We start from the raw sequence: 25,098 nt of genomic DNA, 5'->3' as shown, positions 1-25,098 counted from the left end.
TATATTCAAGAATGTTTTGCCTACTTGGTTATAAAACATAATAAATAATTCTTAAAACTAAAGCAGGTTACAATAGAGTTTGTATTTATATTGAAATATAAAGTAGCAGAGTAAAACATCACTAATTTTATGTTATCTTCTCATAACAGCAGATTTTAACTTTACTAAATAGTTTCAGATAAAGCTCAAAATGGAGTTTATATTTAACTACCATGTATTAATTCACAACCCTGTTAATCACATAACATGAATTTCATTACATGGTTGTGACTAATAAACTTGTATTTATATATAAAATGGGTTAAATTATGAACATTTCATTAAATCTTTACTATGTTATAACTATAGAAACAAAATACTGCAAGTAATTTGCCAGGAACCAATTCTTGTTGCATTGTACCCATTGTCTTTTTAATAAATGTAAACTAATCATATACTAGTTGGAAAATGGATTTTAGTAACAATTATTAAGGAGGTTACATAATTTTCCATATATATTTTGGTCAAATGTCATTTTGTTTTTTTAAACGTTTATAATTATGAAAGTAACATCAACTTTCAACACTTCTTCCACATTTGGCTAGAATTTATTAAAAGCTCATTTCTTTACATTAAACAATATTCATTTATTGTACAAAAATGGCTTCTGTTTGATCTGGTTGAAGGTTTATAAGGTTATTGCTGCTCTCCACAAGTTCAGTAATAGACACACGACCTCGAAGGTGAATAAACTGTGCAACAGCTTCCAATTCTTCTCTGGTGATGTAAATAAACTTTCCCCGGTCATCAATAACCCCAACCAGTCTTTCTTGGTTAAGAAGTTCTTGCAAACGATCAACAGCTTCCTGTATATGTGTTTTTGGTGACATTTATAATATAATAATATTAGGTTCTTATTTGAGGGTTATTTTAATGGTGTTTCAATGTTAAAAAAATGACACAGGAAACAGTCACATTTTGTTACACCTAGAAGCATACATTAGTTTTATAAAAAAAAATGTCTGGGCCAATAATGAAAAATGATTCACGTTTTTTGGAATTTTCTTACAATTTATATTTGAGAGCTACTATATTAATTTTCATGTTAATAAACTTTTTTTTGTTAATAATAATTTTAGAGTATTTTTCAAAAAGCTACCTAAAACTGTACAAGACAACTAACAATGTAATGTGTTAGAACAAATTTTTTATATAAATTTCTTTTCCTATTTACAATTAAAACAAAGTTAAAATCATTACACAATACACAGTTATTAAAAAGAGGGACTTGCCCAAATAAAACAAACAAACTTAACATTGGACACCAAAATGTAGTATTGTTTTTTAGGACATGTCTGTTTTAATAACTATTTGTGTAATAATTTTAACATAGATTTACATTTAAAAATACAAATACAATGTTTTACACAAATGTCATTTTTAAATAACTTATATTCTTGTAAGTTTCCAGTAAATGCTATTTTATTCAAACCTTTAAAAATGAAACAATTATAGATTATGAAGCTAACCAAAGCAGATGACTTACCTGTGTTTTCAGTTTAAATTTTGCTGCCAGGTCTTCTAATAATACAACTTTTTGCATCTAGAAAAAAAAAGTTTAAAAACTGGTCTTTGAACTTAAATGTTTGATTATTTTAGAAATGAGTTTATCATAAAAGTTATAAAACAAACATTTTAGACTCACTTATTAAATCTGTAGAAAACTATTCTTAAGGCATTAAGTACTTTGTAAAATTGATGTAAATATTTTTATGAAAAACTGAATCCTAATATTTAATTTCTATCCTAGAAAAGAACACAAGACCCGAATATAAAAGTTAAAAGAATATATACTGAAAAGATTCTACTAAAATATCAGAAATATCAAGGAAATAACTTTTTGTAAAATTATTTTTGTCATAAATCATTTTTGTGAAGTGGGTTAAGCCCGAATATTAGTTCCTCACCTTTATATAATCCACAAATTCCTGCAATTTGTTGTGTGACTGTAAAAGAAATATTAAAGTTTATTTATATGTATGTGTACATATATATTCAAGTATGATACGTACACAATTTGTACTATTTTTGGAGATTATTTCATTAATAAAACAAAAAAGAATGAGATAAAGTATAACACATTGATACCTTCTATACCTAATTTGTGAGGATCAACAGGAGAAAAAAGTTCACTCATCTGTTTCTTTGTTTTTGAATTTCGCACAAAGCTACTCGAGGGCTATCTGTGCTAGCTGTCCCTAATTTAGCAGTGTAAGACTAGAGGGAAGGCAGCTAGTCATCACCACCCACCGCCAACTCTTGGACTACTCTTTTACCAACGAATAGTGGGATTGACCGTCACACTATAACGCCCCCACGGATGAAAGGGCAAGCATGTTTGGCGCAACGGGGATGCGAAACTGCGACCCTCAGATTACGGGTTACACGCTTGGCCATGCCAGACCTACTTATCTAACTAAAATTAGTAAAGAACCTTGGAACACTCCAAACCCTAAAGCGTAAAGACAATAAACTTTTTTTTTTCTTTTTCAGGCATTAAACCTGTCTCAATTATAGCAGAATTTTAGTTACCAATACTAAAGTTTGTCAAGAAAACACTAATAATTTTAGCAAAAACAGTAGTGACAAAACTAAATGTGCCCAGATAAGTCACTAATCACATTTTACACACTAAATTTCCAAAGAATGTTAAAAAATACTTATGTTTAAGCTACTATCTGAAGAGCTGGTATAAATAATAGCAAAAAAGAGAAGCTCAAAACAGTCTTCTGAAAGGTTCCATTCATCATTTCTAAATAAAGTAGTTAATTTTATTTTCATCCGAAAACACTAAAATATATGTTCTTGTAGTTAAAAAAACAAAGCTTGCTGATGAATGCATTGTCTGTAGTTTGAGAATTAGCAAGTTTTATAATTAGCATATTTAGAGGGGTTTACTTCTTGTTCATCAGCAGCATCGTCATATCCTTCTTCTTCAACACTAAATGCTTCTTTCATCTTTAAATATTCTTCATATTCCTGTTTTTCTTTTTCTTCCCTCAGTCTTTTTTCTTCTTCTTCCTTTAGTACAAATAAGATTATCTATATTACTACAGCAACAAATAAACAGTCTGAACTATTTTTTAGTAAATTATTTTGATTAATTAAATCATTGTAATAATTAATTATATTCTCTTTATTTGGCATGTTGATTTGTTGTAACTACAGACTTTTTATAAGTGTTATACATTAAAGTGTTCATCAAATATGCATCAGTGAAATTAAAATACTTCTGATACGTTAACATGAAATAATTACTTCATCACCCTGATCCTGCTTAATCAAATAAACTATATAGTTTTATACAACATATCATTATGAAATCAAAATTACTGCAAACAAAATTGAATATTTCTATGACTGCATATATAGTAACCTAAGCATAGGTATGGAAAGCTTTCTTCATTATTGGCCTTAGTTAAGGTCTTAAAATTATTTGAATGACTGATACCACATTATCTCAAGGCATGCTTTAACATACTCAGTGTCCTTATATTTGGATGCAATCTAACCAAATTATTCAGTATGTTATAAAATAAAGGAATATACAATCATCTAATTATATTTTCACAGTGATAGGCATAGAATGATCTTGTTATCGTTCATATAAAAAATGCAATTTGAGCATTTATGTTTGGTATTTTTTTTACTCCAGTAAAGATAGTATAACACTTTCAAAGTTAAAATTATCATTATTCTTCAGTTCTCACTACTAATTAATACCTTCTGAATGAAACAACATTCATTCTCCAAGTTCTTTTACAGTAGAAAAAAAAAATTAAATTTCAATCAATATTAGCACTATTACTAAAATTAGTGCAAAGTTTATTCACCAGATTAAGTTGCTTGTCACAGTTTTAAGTGATGCAGTTTCTACCACTCCAACCAAGGTTTCTGTTTGCCTACTACAGCAAATCCTACAGTGTTTATTTTACATGTTTAATAATATTAGAACACAACTTGTGTCATTTGTGGATTACTTTTTAGTAAAAACTGAAAAGGATTTGATAAAAGAACAGAAGATATATACACATATACTGCAAGATTTGTTATTCATGTGAAATAAATGATAATTTTATGGCAACATAAAAGTGTAAATCAAATATAAATTTTGAAGCTTACTTCTTTAAAGAAACAAAACAGAGAAAAAAAGATATACAAGATTGATACAATAATTATGGCTACAAATATGTATAGGTACCATTTATTGAGAATATTAAATAAACTAAGAAATCATCAGGTAACAACATGATGGAAGTTATAAGTTTCCTAAATGAAAATGTATTTCTTACATTGTACTTTCCCTCTTCTCACAAGATTTCTCATTTTGTGCTGCCCTCTGTATGTGAACATTTTCAGATGTGCATGCCATGAGCCTTCTTCATATTGGAAGCCAAAGGTCCAACACGTGTCTCACACAAATTATCATACGTTTTCCATCCACTAAGAGGAAAGCACTACTGTCATGCAAGCCTCTCTGTGCACCACAACCAAACTATCACTTCAAAGTTTGGCAGAAGAAACAAGGACCAGCAGATTTTGGGGAGAATGGATGAGAAATGGGATAGGAGGGAAGTACCTATTGGAAATACATTTTCATTTATTCCTTCTGTTCATAAGATTAGCTTGAATCTCACATTAAAATGGAGGAGGGATCGGTGCAAGACAAGCACAGACTTATCCTTCGGAAGCATCCAGAGGACACCCCTGAAATGAAAGGAAAAGATCAGATACACCAAAGTGAAGTATCACATCTGAGCCAGGAATTTCTTTACCAGGAACATTTACATGATTAGGACAACCAGATATGGCAGAACATGAAGGGAGGAAATCCATGTGGAAGAGGACAGCATAGCAATGAGATATTTAACAATAAGTAGAATCATTCAATCCCACAATGGAACATGAGGATGTGTCCCATGGTGTAGAGCAGCTAAGGTATGACAGATTAATCAGTTAACTACATCTGAAACCTCACTTGCTGGTTACTGATATCCTTGCTAGGGTAAGACAATCATACAGACTTCACTTCAAGTCTCAGAATCAAGAGGGAATTTGAATCCAGGAACTCACAGGGTAGCCTAATGTCATCTGGAATCCAAGGGAAGTCCATCACACCTGCAACTGTGAAACAAGCCTCAACTTACCCCAGGCCAGTAACAGCCTCGTCATCTACTGAGGGAAACCCTGAACAGAAAATGAAACAGGCCATGTATACATTCTGTGACCCACAATAAAGAAGTTGGGAGAGGAAAGATGGACAATGAAAAACCTGTGTGAGGACTTACTTATGTGATTGATTCGCTCAATCTCCGAAACCTCACTTGCTGGGTACCGACATCCATGCGAGAGTATTAAGGCACACTTGGAGTGATGAACTGCATTAAGGTGTCTCAACTCTGAGAATTAGTTATTTATTCAAAGGAACTTTTAACTTCCTCTAAACCATCACCCTATTCTAAATTGAATGGTTATAGCTATCATTGTACAATCCATCCATTATAAATCACAACAATAGCTTAGAACTGCTTAGAGGTAAGAACAACCGTACTCTACTAGAAGAAAGGGCAAAAATGTGTGATAGATAGTCCAGAGGAATTGCAACACCCAAGGCATTGCAATGAGTAATCATGAAACCCTATTATTAAAAGCAGACCACACCAATATACTCAATATTGTTAAGAGAGGGTTGGGCAGCAAACTCCTAATGATTTACCCACACCATTTGTGGGTGGTACAGTCTAAGATGAGCATATTATGATGCAATTATCACAAGGAATTTACAGTCTACTGATCTTGTGAAATACTCCATAGTCATGGAAAATGTTTAAGAATCAATGTGGCTTACAGTGAGAATTTAATAGCAAGATGTCCGTGAATGGTTATAGTCATCTACATAGTACCCATTCCAAGTACAGATAGAATGCCTGGTCAGGCACCACCCACCACAGAGCAGGATCCAAAGAAAAGCTGAAGCAGGGGCTCCTGAAAGAAAATAAAGCATTAGTAAGGACATACCTTGTGTCACAATCATGATAAAGTCTATAGACATCAGCCAGGCAACCAGAAACAGAGACATTGTATAGGTAGTGAGAGATGAACATGTGTGAAGTTGTTCACATGCCTGATCATAAAATCGTCTTCAATGGCTGACAAAGATGATAGGTAAAGGAGAAGATAAGATGATAGATTTGATCTAAGAAAACATGACAGAGATTGTGCTGGGAAAGAGACAAGGAGGAAAAGGCCAACTGGATCAAATGTCAAAACACAAATGGTCAAGGTGACTGGGGAAAAATTATGGGATAAAATGATGGTAATAAGAATCCTAGAGAAAACCGTGTGAGCACTATAACAATGGAGAGCATGGACAGGACAGACGAGTCTATCCGGATCAGGAAGAGGATAGAAAAGAGAAATACAGAACAGTCAAATATGGAAAAAGGAGGACTGACCTTCTCAAGCTGCAGTGTTCTTAGAAAGGAAAGCACAATCTGGATAAAGCCCTGAAAGGATGCATCCATGAATAGATGTAAATCTGGCTGTGGAGGATGAAGCAGGACTCACACTAAAATGTGGATTCTGTTTAATCATCAATGGAAATAATCTACAAGGGATGAGGGAAGGAATATAGAAGTATCCAAGGAATCTTGAATGAAGTCCATTGATTGCAAAGGACCCATTGAAGAAACTGCATATAGGTCCTGCCTAGGAATGTGAGAGAGGTCATGAAGGACATCATATTCAAAAGTAATAGAACCACAAGAGCTGCAAGTGACAGAACAGACAGGGCTTTCAAAATGGCCTGTTCCATGGAATGAAGCCAGATAAATGAAGATTGGACCTAAATGAGATGGTCTAATACCAAAATGTAAAAGGTATTGGGTAGGACAGAGAAAAGACTTATCCAAATTGACCTATTAGCCCACTTGTGCAGCTTTGGCCAGGAGCTGACAAGTGTTACAAGCCAATTCTCATTTGGAATGATCAAGAAAAGCCAGTCATCCATGTAAACATGCAAGTGCAACCTAACAGCAAGAATGTGAAGAGGAAAAGCTGGTATACAATTCCCTGATGGAGGAACCAAATATATGGATGTGAATGTTCCACCAAAGTAATATGTAGGTAAATGTTGGAAACATCCTCCTTGGTCAAGCATAGATTTGGAGAAAATTCCCACCAAAGAGAAAGGTATGTCTCCATGGTAAAGTAACCAAAAATGTGGCAACAGGTGCTGGCAAAGTACTCAAATTGGTGACTAACTTCAGAATTCATAGGTGGGAAAGAGCAGAAAACATGAAGTAATTCATTAAAAATATTAACTACCCAACCATGAAGTGCAGTAAATAAAAATAAGAAAAAAAAAGTGAGATGCAAAAGAAAAATCACCAAAAACACTTCAATGTAACTGAACAGTGTAAGAAAGAATGCATGAACTTGACAGCTGTTGAATGAAAAGTGACAGTTCAATAGTAGCTCATAAAGAGAGTCGCATATCATGTGATAGTAGTGCTTTCCTATTGGTGGAGAAGAATGACAAATGATGATTTGTATGAGAGACTTGATGAAACTTTAGATTCCAACAAAATGATGATTAAGGCTTGTGGCATGTATTTCTGAATAAGTTTGCAAACAGACAGCAGCACAAAACAAGAAAAGCTAATGTTGTGAGAAGAGGACTATTTTATTGGAATTTAATGCAACTAAATTTATATTATTTGGGCACAAGACTTTTACAGTGAATTCTACAAAGTTTATTTTAATAATATCAGAACATATCATTCGTCATTTATGGATTACCTTTTATTAAAAATAAAAAAGATTTATAGGAAAAAAACTTTTAACCATACATCAGTGATGCACAAACTTTTTGAGTCAGGGGCCACAAACAGACTTCTCATAACCATTGGGGGCCACAAAAAAGTGAAGATTAAAATTGTTCCACAGTTGTTTCACACAAGATGGACATCACATTTAAGAACATACAAATAATGATTACATCAAAGAGTTTGCACATTATTTTAAGAAATGTTATGATATGTCAACTGTCACAAAGTCAGTTGACGGATGGTGCTGCATGTCATCTACGAGCTTAGAAATGTCCAGCTTCATGTTTGATGTTGAAAGACGCAAGGCTGCTTCAAGATGATCATCAGTCAGTTGATTGCGAGTGTTGTTTTTGTTCAGTTTCATATGCGAGAAAGCCTGTTCGCAGCAGTACGTGCTGACAAACATGCTGGTGTGGACAAGTGTGTTCTCTTTCCAATTAGCAAATGTATCAGGCAACGTTTTGTAGAAGTCAAGCAAACTGTTTTCTTGGTAAATAGCACACAGTTCATCAGATGCCTGGAGATCAGTAAGTTTGAGCTGATATTCTGCTGACAAGTCATCCTAGGAAACCGTGAGTTGAAGGATTGAATCAAGGTATCTAGCTTCCCAACATAAACTTGTGTGTCAATGTCCTGATTCTTCTGTAGCTGTGACTGAAAAGTGGAAAAGTGCATGAAGTTGCCTGATGCTGCTCGCTGCTGGAACAACTGTAAGTTTGTCCTGAAAGCTGAGATGTGATTTTCAAGCTGACAGACAAGCTGATTTTTGCCTTGCAACTTCAAATTCAGATCGTTTAAGTGTTGTGTCATGTTGACCAGAAAGGTCAAATCAGCTTGCCATGCTGGATCAGTCATGGAAATCACTTCTGTGTCTTTGTTCTTGCTTCTGAGGAATTCTATCATCTCATCAATCAACTCCCAGAATCTTCTGAGCATCTTCCCTTGACTCAGCCAGCGTACTTCACAGTGATATACAAGGTCACCACAGTCTGAATCAATTTCTTCAAAAAGACTTCAAAACTGATGGTGATTGAGCCCTCTTGATTTGATTAAATTAATGGTTTTCGTCACTAATGCCATCAGTGCCTGAAAACCAAGTTTTTTACTCCACAGGTTCTGTTGGTGAATAATACAATGCAACTTCACCAACTGTTTGTTCTGCTTTCCTCGATGCTTCTCAACAGTGCTACCAGCCCGCTACTTTCTCCAGTCATGGCTGGTGCTCCATCAGTTGTCACACTTACCAGTTTAATGAAATCCAATGAAACACTACTACACAGTCGTACTGTCTCCTTAAATAGAGCAGACCCAGTTGTCTGACCCTTCATGGAACCCATGCCAATTAGTTCCTCTGTGATATCAAACGATGACAACACACCACGAACAAAAACTAGTAGCTGTACTGTTGAACTGATGTCAGTCGACTCGTCTGCTGCCAAAGAGAAGTTGACAAAGTTGGCTGCTTTATTTGTAAGCTGCCTTGTCATGTCTGCTGAGAGGTGTGAAATTCTTCGTTGAACTGTCATACGATTCAAAGCCACCGTCTGTAGCTTGCGAACTGCTTCTGGACACAACTTTTCCGATGCAGTAATCATACATTGCTTGACAAAATCACCATCAGTGAACGGTCGACCAGATTTCACTATCATCAACGAAATATCGTAACTGACCTCATGTGCTGCACCTAAATCTGCTGACTGCTTTGAGAAAATGTTCTGCTGGTGATTCAGTGACCACCACAGAGATTCAATTTGAGCTGTTCATTCATCACCGACAACGTTGTAGAAATCTTTATGCTTTGACTCATAATGTCGCCACTGCTACTGTTGAATGACACAGCAGACAAATCACGTTCTTGTTGAACAAAACAGTAGTGCACAGTCCAATCATCATGCAACTGGCGGTTTTCGTCGTTATCTTTTACTTTACGATTAGCTAACATTTTCGTAAAATAAAATCTTAATTGGGCTCGTAAGTAAATCTCAAAGAACAATTAGAAAGCGTGGGATTTCGTAATTACGTAAATATTACGTCATTGCACCAATGATTAAATGCCTATGCATTAATGAGATTTGCTTATATTTTCTTAGATACCATCCAGTATCTAATCTAATGCATATTCTTGTATAGCGCTTAATCTTCGCCCAGGTGCAAACTCTCTATGTTTGACTTTCCTGTTTGACATCGCGGGCCACTTGGCGACTTGTCGTTGGCTGGATTTGGCCCGCGGGCTGGACTTTGTGCACCACTGCTGTACGTTATCTAAATCATATCTTGATATCAACTGTACAAGACAATTCATCAAAATATATGGATATTTAATAACAAAATATATATTTTCTTACCTTTTACCTAAAAATTAACATAATCCTTTTTTCATAATCTTTAACTGTTTGGTATTTTGAAAAAGTTTACTAAAGGAAGTTGAAATATAAAGCTTTAAAAAAGAGTCACCAACCCTTTTCTGTTCTTCCTCTTTATGCTTTTCTTCTTCTCTTTTTCTTTCTTCTTCTAACATTACATTTCGTTGGCGTCTTTCCTCTCGTTCTTCCTCTTCTCTCTGAAAAACAAACAAAAAAGAAATTTGTTGAAGCATTATTCACAGCAGTACTTTCCTTATGCACGTTAAGATCTTGTTGGCTGTTTAGCTTAACTCTATTCTGCTTGTTGTTTTTAGTTTGTTGCAATGAGTTTCTAGGAGTATAAGGCATGATCATTTCATTTAAATCTGATTATACAGGAAAGCAGAAAGCTTCCAATACCATACAGTAAAATCCATTCATAAGAAAGAATTGTAAGTTTTGTTTCTTAAAAGACTTCTTACATGAGAAGTAAATCTGAATATAACTTAAGTGATTTTTATTTATACAGGTGTCCTCATTATATGTGGTTGTGATACACTTTGTTTTGCACTTACGCAGCTGGCTTTTTGAGGAAAACAGTATAAACTTTTCCTACACATAAATCATTCACAGTTTTTGACTCGGTTCAGCTTGATTTTTTTAATACAGGCTCAGTCAATTTGAGTGATCATGTGACCTTTTTGTTCTTGTTTAGTGTCATCACAGAATTAATACTTCTAACTTTCAATATAGTGTGTATATCTTAATGAAACTTGGCAGTCTTTCGGATAACATGAGAAGTGTTTCACATACAAAACAAAATCACATTTTTTGAGTGTCAGTAATGCTTACTCCTACTTTCTTTTAATACTAATGATAGCAATGCACTAATTAATTTTTATTCGATTAAATAATGCACCAAAGAACATAGACTAACAACATCCTAGTAGATAAGCAAGACAACCCTAGATTCTTTATTTAAAAAGCACCCAAGGAGCCCAAAGCAGGCACTTCTAGCATTCAAGTGAAGGAAAATCCTGAGCTCACACCTTCTAAAGAAATATACAAGGTGTTTGGAAAGTCACTGTGCACTTATATATGTATATGATTACAAAACTGCACAGTGACTTTCCAAACACCCTGTAGATGACAGATGTCAGCAACATTAATGACCTTACAGTTGCATCTCCATTCTCATGCTTTGCCTAATCCTCTCCTGATACCTTCTTCAATCAACCAAAGCAAGCACAATGATTATAGTCTTCAAGATAAGAACTTTTTAAAGTTATGGTGAATTCAATTTTAAAATGCTCTTTATTATTCTGTGACTTTTTACACTAAAACTGGTTTTCTGTTTGAGTTATTGCTTAAAAATGTATTTTCTTAAAATGAAAACATGGTTGCTTCAAAATGTTCATAAAAAAGTTTTCAATGAAGTGTTTAGTAAATATAAATGCTGCTTAAAGTTCCTTGAACTCAGAATTAATTATATGTGTACACTTTATATGGTGTTTAGTACAGGTACTGTACACATACAGTATGTATTTTGGATACTAGATATAAAACATGACATTTCTTAGGTTATGGTTTCTAATTCAATACTTCTTACAGGAGAATATTGCTCTACTTTGTGTCACACAGACAATGATTATGCTCTTATTGTCCCTATCCCCCTATTTCCCATTATTCTTATGTACAAGATATACTGTTTCATTATAAGTTGCAACTTTCTGGTTCCTAACTCCAACATATAATGAGGACCCCTATATATATATATATATTAAACTGTTTAAATTAACTTTGTGAATGCATCTTAAAATACGGAGAAACTAAACTGACTTACACAACTGAAGGTGACTAAAATATGAATTGTAAACTTGTCATACATTTTTGTGACAAAACTTACTGACATTTACAGATTACAGAAGTATTATTTCTAATCAACAAGAACATTAAAGCCAAGTCAGGTTGGCACCTAAAAAAATAGATACCCGGTTCCATCATCAAAAGGATTTCACCTTTAGCATCATGCAAGTTTTTTATTAAACTGAAGAAGCTTGTAATGAATTCACCATTAAAATTTACTTTATAACACATATTCACAAAGTTAAAAAAAATAAAATGGGTATAACTATATGTTATCCAAAATAAGTTATTTTAACCTTTATTATATTTCAGAATCTTTTAGAAAGTAATAATTGGCAAGAAAAGTGAAATTATGAATATTTGTAAAAATGTGATTAATTTATGCTTATTTTTACAATTAAGAAACAAATGTGTACATTTTTGTTATGGATAAAGAACTGCAGTACTTACCTCTCGTTGAGCTCTTTTTTCAGCCTTCATTTCAAGTTTTCTTCTCTTTTTGGCCCCTACCTTCCCTTCTGGCATTGCAATTTCATCAAATAATGTGTCCTCTTCATCTGCCAAATAAATATTTCTTAGAACTAAATAACACTGTAATAATTAACACAGAAAAGCTTCTAATGAGTTTAACCACTAAATGATACATGTATACTGCATAAGAATTTGTAAAGTAAGAAATTACTAACCTAACCTTAATTTGTGTTTAAATTATTGTGTATAACTTTTGGTTTAATTAATCATAACTATTTTCTATATTCTAATTTATCTGTTTACAAAGAATACACTGTTTATTTCTGTTTATTTAAAAACAAAATAATACCGAGTATTTTGATTGGTTGGTTGGTTTGGTGTTTTATGGCACAAAGCAGCTAGACTATCTGCACCAAACATCTGGTAAAAAGTTATAATTTAAGTAAATTTAATAAAATTTATAAAAGGTAATTAAGGTAAAACAAAACAAAGTTTAATTTTTGAATTAAAAAAAACAAATAGCATTAAAATCAATTTTTACATCTAGCCTGCAGCAGTAAGAGAGAAACTACAATAATACAAGCTGTAAAGGACTTTCTGTAGTATAATTGTAATTATCATAACTCGCCAGGAAGACTAACAGGTAAGTTCAAAAACCACCGTCAGTCACCTGAAGTTCACCCTTCCAGTCCTGGTTCCGAGTTATTTGATGTTATGGCCATTTTCAGAAGGTAAAGTAATAAAAGTTTAAAAGACTTGTAGCAAAATTTTAATTATAACTCACCAATATGACTAACGGATAGTTCAGACAGCAGCATTAATCACCGTAATGTCATATAACGCAAAACCAGGACAGGAAAGGCCATTTTCTAATTTCAAATCGAACAAGATGGACTTTGATTCTTAAAAGAGAATCACATTAAAAATGTCTAATGTATAAATTAAAAATTTTAAGTAGCATTAAAAAGATTTCCAAGGTGGACACTGTCTAACATTATGGATAAACCTTGGAACAGAACATGTTAAAGATGGTGCTGTCGTTGAGAGTCATAACAACAGCAAGACAGTAAAATGTGGCTTATTGTGACCTGAGTGTTACACAGACAACATATTGGTGCATCAGTCCCAGATAAAAGAAAATGATAAGTTAAAAAACTGTGACCAATGTGTAGTCTACTTAGAACTTCCTCTTTCCAATCCTTATGGAAGCAAGATGGCCAGTGTCCAATAAAGGGTTTTATTTGGAAAAGCTTGTTTTTACATTGCTCACTTCAAGTAGACTGCCAACTGGTACAGAGCCAAACCTTGAATACAGGACCATACATGGAACAGGCACAATGGTGATGGTGCCAGAGCAGATAGATGTAGCTGCAGTGTCAGTGAGCTCGTTCCCTCAAATACCAATATGGCCCGGTATCTAGAAAAATTGGATGGAAGTAGATGTTAAAAGAGAAATGGGCCAGTCAGTTTTGAGTATTGGCAAGAACATGGTGTGAACTAACATGAAGCAATTCCAGAGCCAGTAGAGAACTAAGTAAGTCAGTATAAATAGTGCAGTTTGAGTATTGCTTGGCTCCTATGTGATCCAGAGCAAGAGAAATGGCATACAGTTTAGCAGTGAACACAGAAGCTGTAGAGGTCATTATAGTCATAGAGACAATCAGTTCGAAAGGAAAAAAGGTGATCTCTTTGCCCGAGTCTTGATGGCTATGAAGGTTGGAGGAAGAAGTAGAAGTGCTAGATACTCAGCAAAGGCTTTCACCTTCAGTATCGGCGATGCTCCAGGTATCAGCTACTTCCTGGCCATCAGAAAGCAAGATCAAGAGGGGGACAGAATTATATTGCCCACTGACCTTTGGAATCTTGTCCCATATGACTTTGGAACTGGTGATAGAAGATATGCTGGTTTTGAACCTATTCCAAGATTCCTCCTGGCTTTGACATCTTACCCACCAAGCATGTGCACAGGCCTGTTGGAAAGCAATGTGATACGAGTGTGTGGGATACCTACAAAAAATATCCCAGGCCCGTTTTTGGGCCTTCCGTGCCATGTGGCAGGCAGGATTCCACCAAAGACAAGGACATTGTGGAAAATGTGTCAAGGATTTAGGAATACATTGAGCAGCTACCTGTATAATACAGTCAGTTACTGCTGCCACACAGTCGTCTGTTGATAGCTTACAGATGATTGCAGGATCAAGTTCTGCAAGAGCAGTAAAATAGGGTCAGTTTGCTTGATCCAGCTTCCACTGGGGCATGCGGGTCAGGTGGCATCAACCACAGCCAGTCTCTCTCAAAATTATAGGAAAATGATCACTGCCTCATGGATTATTGTCAACCCTCCATGAGAAATGGGAGAATAATGAAGGGGGAGATCGAAACTGAGAGATCAATAGAAGTAAAGGGCTGACTAGGTGCATAAAAATAAGTAGAAGTACTGCAATTGAAAAGAAAAGTTGTAATCAGAGAGCATATGCTCTGCAGAGCAACCCCTCCTATCAATATAAGCACTTCATCAGAGAGGATTATGTCCATTAAAGTACCCCAGGATTAAAAGGCAGATGGCAACTGTTCAATGAGAGCATCAAGGTTTCTCCAAGCAACAGGTAGAGAGAACAAACAGCAATGGTACGACCCAAGGAAACACGGATGGCTATGGCCTCCAAGGGTGTGTCGAGTGGCAAAGACTGGGTGGGCACATGCTGATCAACCAACAGTGCCACCCCTCCATCACACAGCCAGTCATTTCTGTTCAAAGAAAACTGCCAAAAGGTGACTATCAGCATGTTTCAGAAATGTTTCCTATAAAGAAAGACATAGAGGATGGTAGGAAGCAATTAGCATTTTGAAATCATCCAGATTAGAACGTAAACCTTGACATTCCATTGTGTCAAGGTGGCCATTTTTATTTAAGGGCAGGCGAATTGGGTGGAGAACCCATCTGTTTATGATGTCTTTTTTCTTTACTATCTTTATTCAAGGGAAGTCTATTGACCTCTATGGATCCTACCTTAGGTCGATTGGGCAGGTCTTTGCTGTTGGAAGAGGATTCCAGCAACTGAGAATGTGAATGAATAATCATTTTGTATCTTGGAGGGGGAGAAGATGTACCTGAGGAAATGCCTGTACCTGGAACCATAGGAAGTGGATCTTAGGATTTGCCGAAATGTACACCTTTGTGCAAATTAATTGAAACAAGATGGAAAATTATGAATTTTTTCAATTTTTTGCATTTTATTTCTGAGAATCCAAAATTACTCACATATTAATACATGATATGACCGCCTTAATTTTTCAGAAGTTCATTAATCCGCTTTGGCATCGAGTCCACGAATTGACTGCAATCTTTACTAATTTTTGGATCGCGGTACCACACCTCAATTATGACCTCAATTAGCTTATCTTTCATAGTACAGTCTTTTCCCAAAGTTTTTCTTTACAAATCGCCCAAAGATTTTCAATAGGATTTAAGTCCAGAGAGTTTCCAGGCCAGTCCAGCACCTTTATTCCTGTTGTAGTCATAAAATTCTTCACAAGTTTTGATGTGTGGCAAGGAGCTAGATCTTGCTGAACAATGTCAGATGCATCTGGAAATCTCTTTTTCAATTCTGAAACGACTCTTCTCTGCAAAACTTCGATGAACTGTGGTCCTCGCATCATGCCTTCTATGACATCTTAGCCTCCGATGCCATAGTAGCTGAAACAGCCCCAAAACATCTTCTTCAAGGGATGTTTTATGAACTGATTAATGTGAGATTCTCAAAGTTTCTCACCTGGAGATCTGCAAACATGCAGACTTCTTTGACCCTGTACAAAGAAATGAGTCTTGTCACTGAATAACACCTTCCTCCATTGTTCTTGCATCCAGTTCTTGTATTTCAGACCCCATTGATACTGTTTTTTCTTCATTGAGTTGGTAAGAAGTTGTTTTTTGATTTCCTTTAATAGTCATTTTTTCACATAAAAAGAGACTTGGAGGTCAAAGGAAATCAGTGCGTCCAGCGAGCCTACACCGGCCGCCATGCTGAAAATATTGTAAAATGACCATTTGTTTCAATTAATTTGCACAAGGGTGTATGTTAGGGACAGAGATGGGTTTTTAACAGTGGAGGTCAAAAGATTTTGCATTTGGTTTGAGAACAATTCTTTTGGAGGCACAGAGAGATAAGTCTGCATTCCCACTGTAGTAGTGAAAAAAGTGCAGCAGCATATGTCCAAGATGAAGTTGTGGACAGCAACTTTTGAGCCTCAGGGTAAGTAATGTTTTGAATTATTTTCAAATACCACACCTCTTTTTTTTCCAACCATTTAAGGCAAGAACAAAAGTAGGACAGGTGAGAGCTATTGCAATTGATGCAATGAGGGTCTGTTTCACACTTATACACATCATGGTCCTTGCCACTGCAATGAGCACACATCAAATAACCACAACATGATGTCTTTGAGTGACCAAACCACTGACACTGGAAACTCGGAGGGTTTGGAATGTATGGTCATACCTTGCAATTAAGATGACATGTCTTGATGGTGACAGGTGGATGAGATGATGTAAATGTCAGAATGAGGACACTGGTTGGCATCGTAATTCCATCTGTGCAAATGGAGATACGCCTCACTGCAGAAACTCCATGGGTGGAAAAACCAACGACAATCTCCGACTCGGGGATGTTCTTCATGTCCCTCTCAACAATAACTCCTCATGATGAATTCAAAGTAGCATGAGGTGTAACCTCAATAGGTATATACCCAATCGCCTCTGAATGCAAGAGGAGTTCACTTTGTTGAGATGTGGATGTTTCCACCAATATGTCATGAGATCAAAGCTTCTTTACTGACTTTAGAGAGCCAGCAAGTCCCTATAATCTCTTCTGAATGAAAAAGGGAGATATTTGCCCTAAAGATTTGTCTGAAGGGAATGTTGGATAAGTAAATGAGGTACAACAGGTGTTACAAATGTTGAAGATTGCTGCTCAGAATCTTCAAGACATGGTAGTTTACATATGGACTGATTTTTCACTATTTTATTTAAGTTTTTATTTGGAGGATCCATAATAAAAAAAGGAATATTTCAATACCCACTGACCCCACCCACCATGGGTCTTTATGAGAGGATGCACTGCAATGCCAGGATTTTGTGAGCACTACACCCAAATACTAGCATCAGATACAATGTCCACAACACCTGTTGAGAACATCCAACACTTGTACTTGGTTGACCCTAGCCCAAGTGGACCAGCCGATTGACCCTAGGGGGGGCCACCCCAAGGCTGCCCATTTATAGGAATTCAAGGCCAAAGTGGTGTGTTAGGGTTGGACCCCTCAACCACCAGGATACTCTCCTCCCCATCAGGGGTCACCACTCACAGCAAACATGTGAGTGGATATTTAGATCCTAGAGAAGGTAAAGTGAAAGAACAGAACCTTCCCTGGGAGGTCCCCTCACCACATACAGGAATCCACACCGAGAGGGGGGGGAAGAAGTATTTCAAACCATCTACATTGGCACACAAGTTTGTTTGTTTTTTTCACATCTGCTTCAATTATATGAAGATTTTGGGGGACACTTTTATTTTACCAACTTAATTTTTCAGTGTTTAACTTGTTTTTGAAAAGTACATTTACTTGAAGCTTATTGAATTTTAAACTTTTTTTCTTCAGCCATAGTTGTTTTGTTATCTTATATATATATAAAATACAATGCTTTTAGTTTAGGTTGCAAAGATAGAAAAATGCATGTTTATTATACACTGAATTTCTATTAATTGTTTGATTTAACTAAGTTTAATTATGTGAGCTTATTTTTCATATATACATGATAATTAAATTATCAAACTACCTTGAAATATTTAATTTGAATAATTTTTATTTTTAAAAATATATTCATCATCAGCATATCATAAAAACTGAACATTCTGAAACAACAACTCAAAAAAGTTTACTAAGCCTGCCCTGTTTACAAGGCAAAATAATATCTTTCTCTTTTACAGCTGCAATGAACTATCACCATTCCTTTACAGTTTCAGAGAACTAGTTTCTTCCTGTTATATATACAAACCTCTACTTATTTAAAATCATAAGGAATCAGACTATTTCATAATATGAATTTAACACTCACATTTTTGTTTAAAATGTTGACCACACTGTATTTATATTTTTTCTAAACTGTAAGTGGTATTCAAACTTTCTTTTAAAAATTTTAACACCATTCACTAAATAATTTGTTTTGTTTTTAATTTTTCTTTTAAAACTCATTTGAGTTATTTTATTTGGATTGGTATACCTTCATCACCTTCTTCCTCCCTAGCAGCTGCAGCTCGCATACGGTGACGAACATTTCTAACTGCCCTTCTGGGTCCTTGGACATCTTCACGATTTATTGGTACTGCTCTTGGCCCTGGTGATACTTTCAAAATAAAGCTTTTAGAATATAGTAATAAATTTTACCTTGAACAACACAAATTTTTTTACCATTTATATGTACAAAGTGCAACACTAAAGCATGCCAAGGAGACTACTTAATCCATTATACAAACAGATGTTGTAGAATATTTCCCTTTGCTTGCATATTTTTTCTATATTATAAAAGCATTCTGCCATATATGAAAGTTCATACAAAGAATTTCACATACTATAAATACCTCACTTAATTGAAAATATTAATTTACAGTCAATATTATTCCATTGAAATAAAAGTGACCTGTTCTCTTGGATGTTCAGAAAATACTAAGTAAAAGCTGCCCACCAAATTTCTTAGAAGCAGGTAACACAGTATCTATTATGCAAAGAAAACATCTAACAGAGCCTTGCAGCTAGTAGTAATTTTACACTTCATCAGCTATGTTGTACACCATCACTACTTCAAATATACCATTAGTGATTGAAATTAGTTTTTAGGTTCTTGTTACAGTGGGTTCAAACTTGAAATTGATATTTTAAATTTAAATATAAATTGAATCACAATGAAAAATACAACTGTTCTCTTTTTGACACATGATTTAAGATTTTATAATGTAGTATGTCCTGTATTTACATAACAAACTCTCATATGTAATGATAAATTACTAATGCTATCTTTCAAGAGACAAAAATTGTCTTATGTTTATCAAACTACATGGATCAACGATGTTTTATTTATCACATGGTACTAGTCCATAAAGTGATCAAAACAGACCAAAATATTTGTATCTAATTCTCTGTAGCATTACGTAAATTGAAGATCTAAATAATGTTGAATTTTATCAACACATTTCAATGGATACAGACTTAAAACAGTCTTACTTTATTTTAATAATATTTCACTACGTACATACTTCACTGTCTAAATACATTCATGATATTTATCAAGTTATTGAAATATTGATTAAAAGTCGAAAGTAACCATAATTTGTTTGTTTTTTTAGAAAAATCACCAGTCAGATCTCACTTGGAATACTGTTTACAGTTTTAGTTTCCTTATTAGAGAGGGCTCAGAAGGACTACTAAGATGATTCTAAAGATGCAAAGTTATCTTATAAGAATATGTTAAGATCTTAATTTATTTTCTCTTTATAAAAAAAGGGCAAGAGGTATTTTTAATAATGCACAAGACAGTCTAGATGATTGTTAGGACAAAAGCTTTTGATTTCTTTGTGTTGCGTCCTAAGATAACAATGAGATGACAAAAGTTTAAGATTTAAAAAGGTTAAGGTCAAGTATGGGTATAGTAGGACTGGAGAAAACAAATAAAAACCTTGATAGGGTGGGAATCATCTTCAGCTGAGACAGTTTTATTTTTATAAAGGGTGGTTGGCTTTTGGAATGGGTTGACTTTGTATGCTGTGGAGGAAATGAATTTAAGCAAGTTTAAGAAAAAACACTTAACTATACAAATGATAAAGGCTGGCTTAAGAATTTTTAAAAATTTACTTATTAATAGTTTTTTGTTTAGTTTAAAGAATGGAACCACCAAGATTGACCAACAGGTGTCATGTTGTCACAAAATGTTACATTATGCTGGTTTCACTTTGATCTGCAAATAGATAGATACAACAGCACAAGTTAGTTGACAATTTATTTTGCCTAACAAGTATGGCTACATTATGGGTACGCTCTGTATGCCGATTAGAGAAAATGTGAAATAGACGACTGAATTATTAGGTATCATCATAATGATATTTCAAATGAATGTACACATTTCTTTCTTCAACTGAGCAATGGGTATACATTACGTAGAAAGAAAACATTCATCTTTACCCTCTATACACAAGAGGTGCTCAAAGTGTGAAAGCTATGACCTTTTACAAAGTGCCATTTCACATAGTTTTAAATATCTGATGTAGGAGTTATCAACTATTAATACACCCACATTGCTAATTTACCAACAGATCATGGTACATGAGAGTAAATACAGTCATATAGAAAAAAAAAAAAAAAACTGTAGCTGGACATTTCTGAGATATGAAAATTATAAAAATGCAACATACAAACTGTATGATGGACAAAGGTATTTGGATTTTTCACAAAACCATCACCTTACACTACAACTTGTAAGAGTGTGAGCAACACTAATTTAAAAAATCAGAAACATAACTTGAGTTATGAGTACATTTATAAACACATCTGATTTTATGTGCACAAAAAACTTGCATATTTAGCAAAAACCTTGTCACAATTTGTAAACATACATATAGTATATTTGGAATTACAGTCAACATTCCTTCTCCAATATGATGTCAGTTCAATGTACCAGCCACTTGCATAATCAGTTATATGGGTTAAAAAGGACGTCTACTATGGCCTTGAATGATATCCAACAATGAGAAAAATTCCTTAACTTCTGTGATAATTTGATTCTTCATTTGTTGATATATTTGACTTAACACTCCTACGAAAAGACGTTTCTAGTCCTGATTTCTCCAAGCCCGTTCCCCTGGCTGTGGTTTCGCTAGATAGTAGATAGGGACAGTGGGAATCTCGTTAATCCATTCATTAATGGATTTAAATGGCAATTTCATTTAAATACAAAATTATTAGCCTAATATTAATAACCTTTCAAGTTGCTCTGGGGCCTATTAGGCCCCACTTTTCGTAGGAGTGTTAAGATATCTGTCCATTTTGCATGTAAAGCAATAAATGTAATCATGTTCTGACACTAAATTCTTTTGTTTCTTTTTCTGTATTATGCCAAATACTGGAGTATCTCTCACCAAGTACAGTGCTAGCTCATGGAATATTAATTTGTGGTTAAAACGGGAGTAAAGTGGCATGCACACACACAAACACACACCAATGTTGTACTTAACATAAATAAAGGTTCCAAGCAGGCTATCAGTCATAGGACTTTTAACACAAAATCATCAATTAACAAAGAAACAACAACAAAAAAACCCAGCAAAATACAATACAGTAACAACAACAATTAAATCAGAAAATTAATATAGATCTTCAAACACAACAAGTTACAAGAGAATGTTATTATCAACAATTCTTTTAACACTGGTGGCTAAACATATGCCTCGAATAAATGCATCAGCTAAATAACTAAGTAATAATAACAAGAATTATAAATAAACAGCAAAAGACAAAACAACAGTAACACTTTGGTTAGAAAATAACACTTCTCTCACCTCTTCTACACTTGACAACAGGTACGTTTTATAAAAGCAATGCAGCCACTAAATACATCCTCTTGTGCTACATCTACTCTCAAGCAAGATAGGAGCTGCTGAGTATTACATTTTGTGAAATGTCTTTTTGTTATTATTAAAATTTCTTCTAACTAGTAAGCATTATGCAAATAAAATTATGAAATTGTCCATGTTAATAACATTTTTTGTGAGATTATTTTACAGACTTTGTCCAATTGTTTCTGTTAACTACAGCATGAAAAATACAACACTTGTGAATGCTGACTTGTGAATATTTACAATCAATCATTGCTGTAAGTGAAAAAGAATCTTTTAATTGAGCCTATTTTTTAGTTAATTTTTTTGGATATCTTACCAAAAGCTTTTTAATAATTTTAATAAACTAAGTCCTCATACATTCCATCATCCAGACAAACAATATTCCAAGCTCAAGCACATGTATTCTGATGACACTGTACGTCAATTAATGTCCACTAAGAGAACATAATTTTGTTTTCTATCCTTTTTGATATTTAGTATATGCATTTCTCAAATTTTGAGCTTTTTTTGATAATTACACCTGCCACCTTTAAAACTATAGGAAAACTCTGTTTCTGATGCTTTTCCATTTTTAATTTCTCACCCTTTCTACTTGCTTACTATAAGGAGATTACAGTTTATGTGATTAAGGTTGATTCCAATATTTTTCCAAAGAATTCTGTAGAACGAAAAATATTTCTACTATATATATCAGTAAAAAGATAAAAAAAATATTGAATGTTCAATCAATCTCTCAATCTTCAACACAACTATGCTACAAGCCTTCTTTAAGATAACGTATGACTAGCAGACCAATATCAATTTTAATCTTTTTACCTCTAACATACTTTAAAAATCCTTACTGTATTTTAAATTAATGAGTCAGCTGTTTCCTGTAAGCATTTTTATTTCAATTTATTTTTAACCAAATCTATAACTCTTGTATGTTTCTATAAATAATTTATTCTTTGGGTTTAAAAATACTGAAGGTGAGAAATGGTAGGAAAGACTACTGCGTTTGATCCACATATATGCTACATTAACAATTTATTAAATTACGTACACAGTTATTGTTATAAACACAGAACTAACACTAATATAACTAAACAGATGACCTTGTAACGTTAGCTGGTACAAGGTAAATGTTAAACAATATACTTTCAATTACGCTTGATTTTCATGCCTCAGTTTATAAGACAAATTCTTCATTTTTCATACCAATTACTAACGTTGTTCTTTTAAGCTAGGGCACTAATACTGTTACTAATATTAATAACAAAAAATATTATAAAACCAAAATTTCAGTAAAACAAAAAAATAAGCCTACCCGTTTTTGAAGAGCGTCCTCTTAAAAAAGTAATAGCAATCAACAAAACTGCCACCAAAGAAATTGCACTTATAAGTATTATAATTAATCCATCCATGATAAATAAGTAAAAGGGAACAGAAAACTAAACAGTTAAACTACCCACACATACGTTATTGTAAATGTCGTCAGTAAACATATTTTGTCGCTACCACGTCAACACACCAGTTTATTAGTTTTTGTGTGTGAGGGAGTTGACGTAGCCAGTAATCCTACTATAATTAAAACCAAAATGTACATATATACTCATGAATTAACAGTATAAAAATGTTTTATATTTATATATATATTTGACGTACTTCCTGATGATCTCCGAGAGTGTTCTATTTCAAGAATAAATAATGCTAGAGTAACAAATTGTTTTATTTCTTGCTTTCGTAGCTTATATGTTAAGCTGCGTTGAAACCTACCGAGTGCGCAATTCTTCCCTGTGATTTATGAAATGCGCACCTTCACTGACGTCATAGTAGCGCAAATTTTAACATTAAATGTCCTTTATGTGTCATTAATATAGTGTCTACCGATTGTCTGACACACTATGGTTAAAAGTGCAAGCGTAACCGTACTCCCCTTCTCTTTAATGGTGTATCGCTATTACTACTACTACAACAACGGCACCACTGTTTCCGCTAAATATTTATAAATATAGTGGCGCTATCGCTACTGCTACTTTAGAAACAAACATTGTTTACAATAACGTTTTGTTTTGTCAATGGATAATACATGTATAAGAAAGAATACCGCAAATTTATTTGTAAATAGTAATAATTTATTGATACAACAATATAATACGGACTTCCCGGAACAGTCTATCCACATTTGTGAATGATAAAAGAAAAGAAGTTACTAACCGTACAGCCTTGGACATACTCAATTATATCAGTTAAAAAGAATTCAATAATACCGGTAATTATAAAAAGCGATAACAGTAATAATAATAAAAAATGAGTTAATAAGCTAATGTGAAGTAATACCTCGCTAACGTTAGAAGATACTACGTTCCATGTTATTTGTTTAATTTTATTATTCTTTCAATATGTTATTTAATTTTAGTAACATCAGATTCTCAAAATTGTTATTTATCAATCCAACTTTGTTTTACTTCAAAATGTCTTTCTCTATTGAGAAAATGTCCTCTATAGCTACACTCGACGAAATGCGCATATTAAAAATAAATGAAGAAATACTTAATTGTTTTCTCGTTTTTTGAATTTTGCGTGAAGCTATGTGAGGGATATCTGCGCTAGCCGTCCCGAATTTAGCAGTATAAGACTAGAGGGAAGGCAGCTAGTCATCATCACCTACCACCAACTCTTGGGCTACTCTTTTACTAACGAATAGTGGGATTGATTATAACGCCCCCACGGCTGAAAGGGCGAGCATGTTTGATTTGAAAGGAATTCGAACCCGCGACGCTCATATTACGAGTCGAGCGCCCTAACCCACCTGGACATACCGGGCCTAAGAAATACTTAAAATCTGGTGGTGGGAACAAGCTTGATTCTATACCCTTTGAAGCAGATGGTTCTTTGCTCAGAAAC

General features: G+C 34.1%; 1 protein-coding gene across 2 annotated transcripts; it reads right to left on the bottom strand.

Annotated features, from left to right (window-relative positions):
- Positions 1 to 565: 565 nt before the first annotated feature.
- Ddrgk1 (DDRGK domain containing 1) lies at positions 566 to 23,760 on the bottom strand. Of its 2 annotated transcripts, none has more exons than XM_076506998.1 (8): positions 23,519 to 23,760; positions 18,828 to 18,941; positions 12,527 to 12,633; positions 10,327 to 10,428; positions 2,938 to 3,060; positions 1,947 to 1,985; positions 1,526 to 1,582; positions 566 to 845 (listed from the first exon to the last, which is right to left on the bottom strand). In XM_076506998.1, exons 1-8 carry the CDS (start codon positions 23,613 to 23,615, stop codon positions 627 to 629), a joined length of 858 nt encoding a protein of 285 aa, XP_076363113.1. In that variant the 5' UTR covers positions 23,616 to 23,760; the 3' UTR covers positions 566 to 626. The 2 variants fall into 2 exon arrangements, with proteins under 2 accessions (XP_076363113.1, XP_076363104.1); XM_076506989.1 differs by having other exon boundaries at positions 18,828 to 18,950; positions 23,519 to 23,756.
- Positions 23,761 to 25,098: the final 1,338 nt, after the last annotated feature.

The sequence above is a fragment of the Tachypleus tridentatus genome, chromosome 1 (assembly GCF_004210375.1).
Source record: "Tachypleus tridentatus isolate NWPU-2018 chromosome 1, ASM421037v1, whole genome shotgun sequence".
NCBI classification, from domain to species: Eukaryota; Metazoa; Arthropoda; class Merostomata; order Xiphosura; family Limulidae; genus Tachypleus; species Tachypleus tridentatus.
This window is presented reverse-complemented; position numbering and strand designations above follow the sequence as displayed.

What these genes read in the sequence shown, in the direction of transcription:
- Ddrgk1 (XM_076506989.1), bottom strand. Translation starts at nt 23,615, where the DNA reads ATGGATGGATTAATTATAATACTTATAAGTGCAATTTCTTTGGTGGCA. An exon ending in GGAGGAAGAAGGTGATGAAG is followed by an intron (nt 12,634 to 18,827) that starts GTATACCAATCC and finishes TTTATTTGGCAG; the next exon opens with ATGAAGAGGACACATTATTT. An exon ending in AAAAAAGAGCTCAACGAGAG is followed by an intron (nt 10,429 to 12,526) that starts GTAAGTACTGCA and finishes TTTGTTTTTCAG; the next exon opens with AGAGAAGAGGAAGAACGAGA.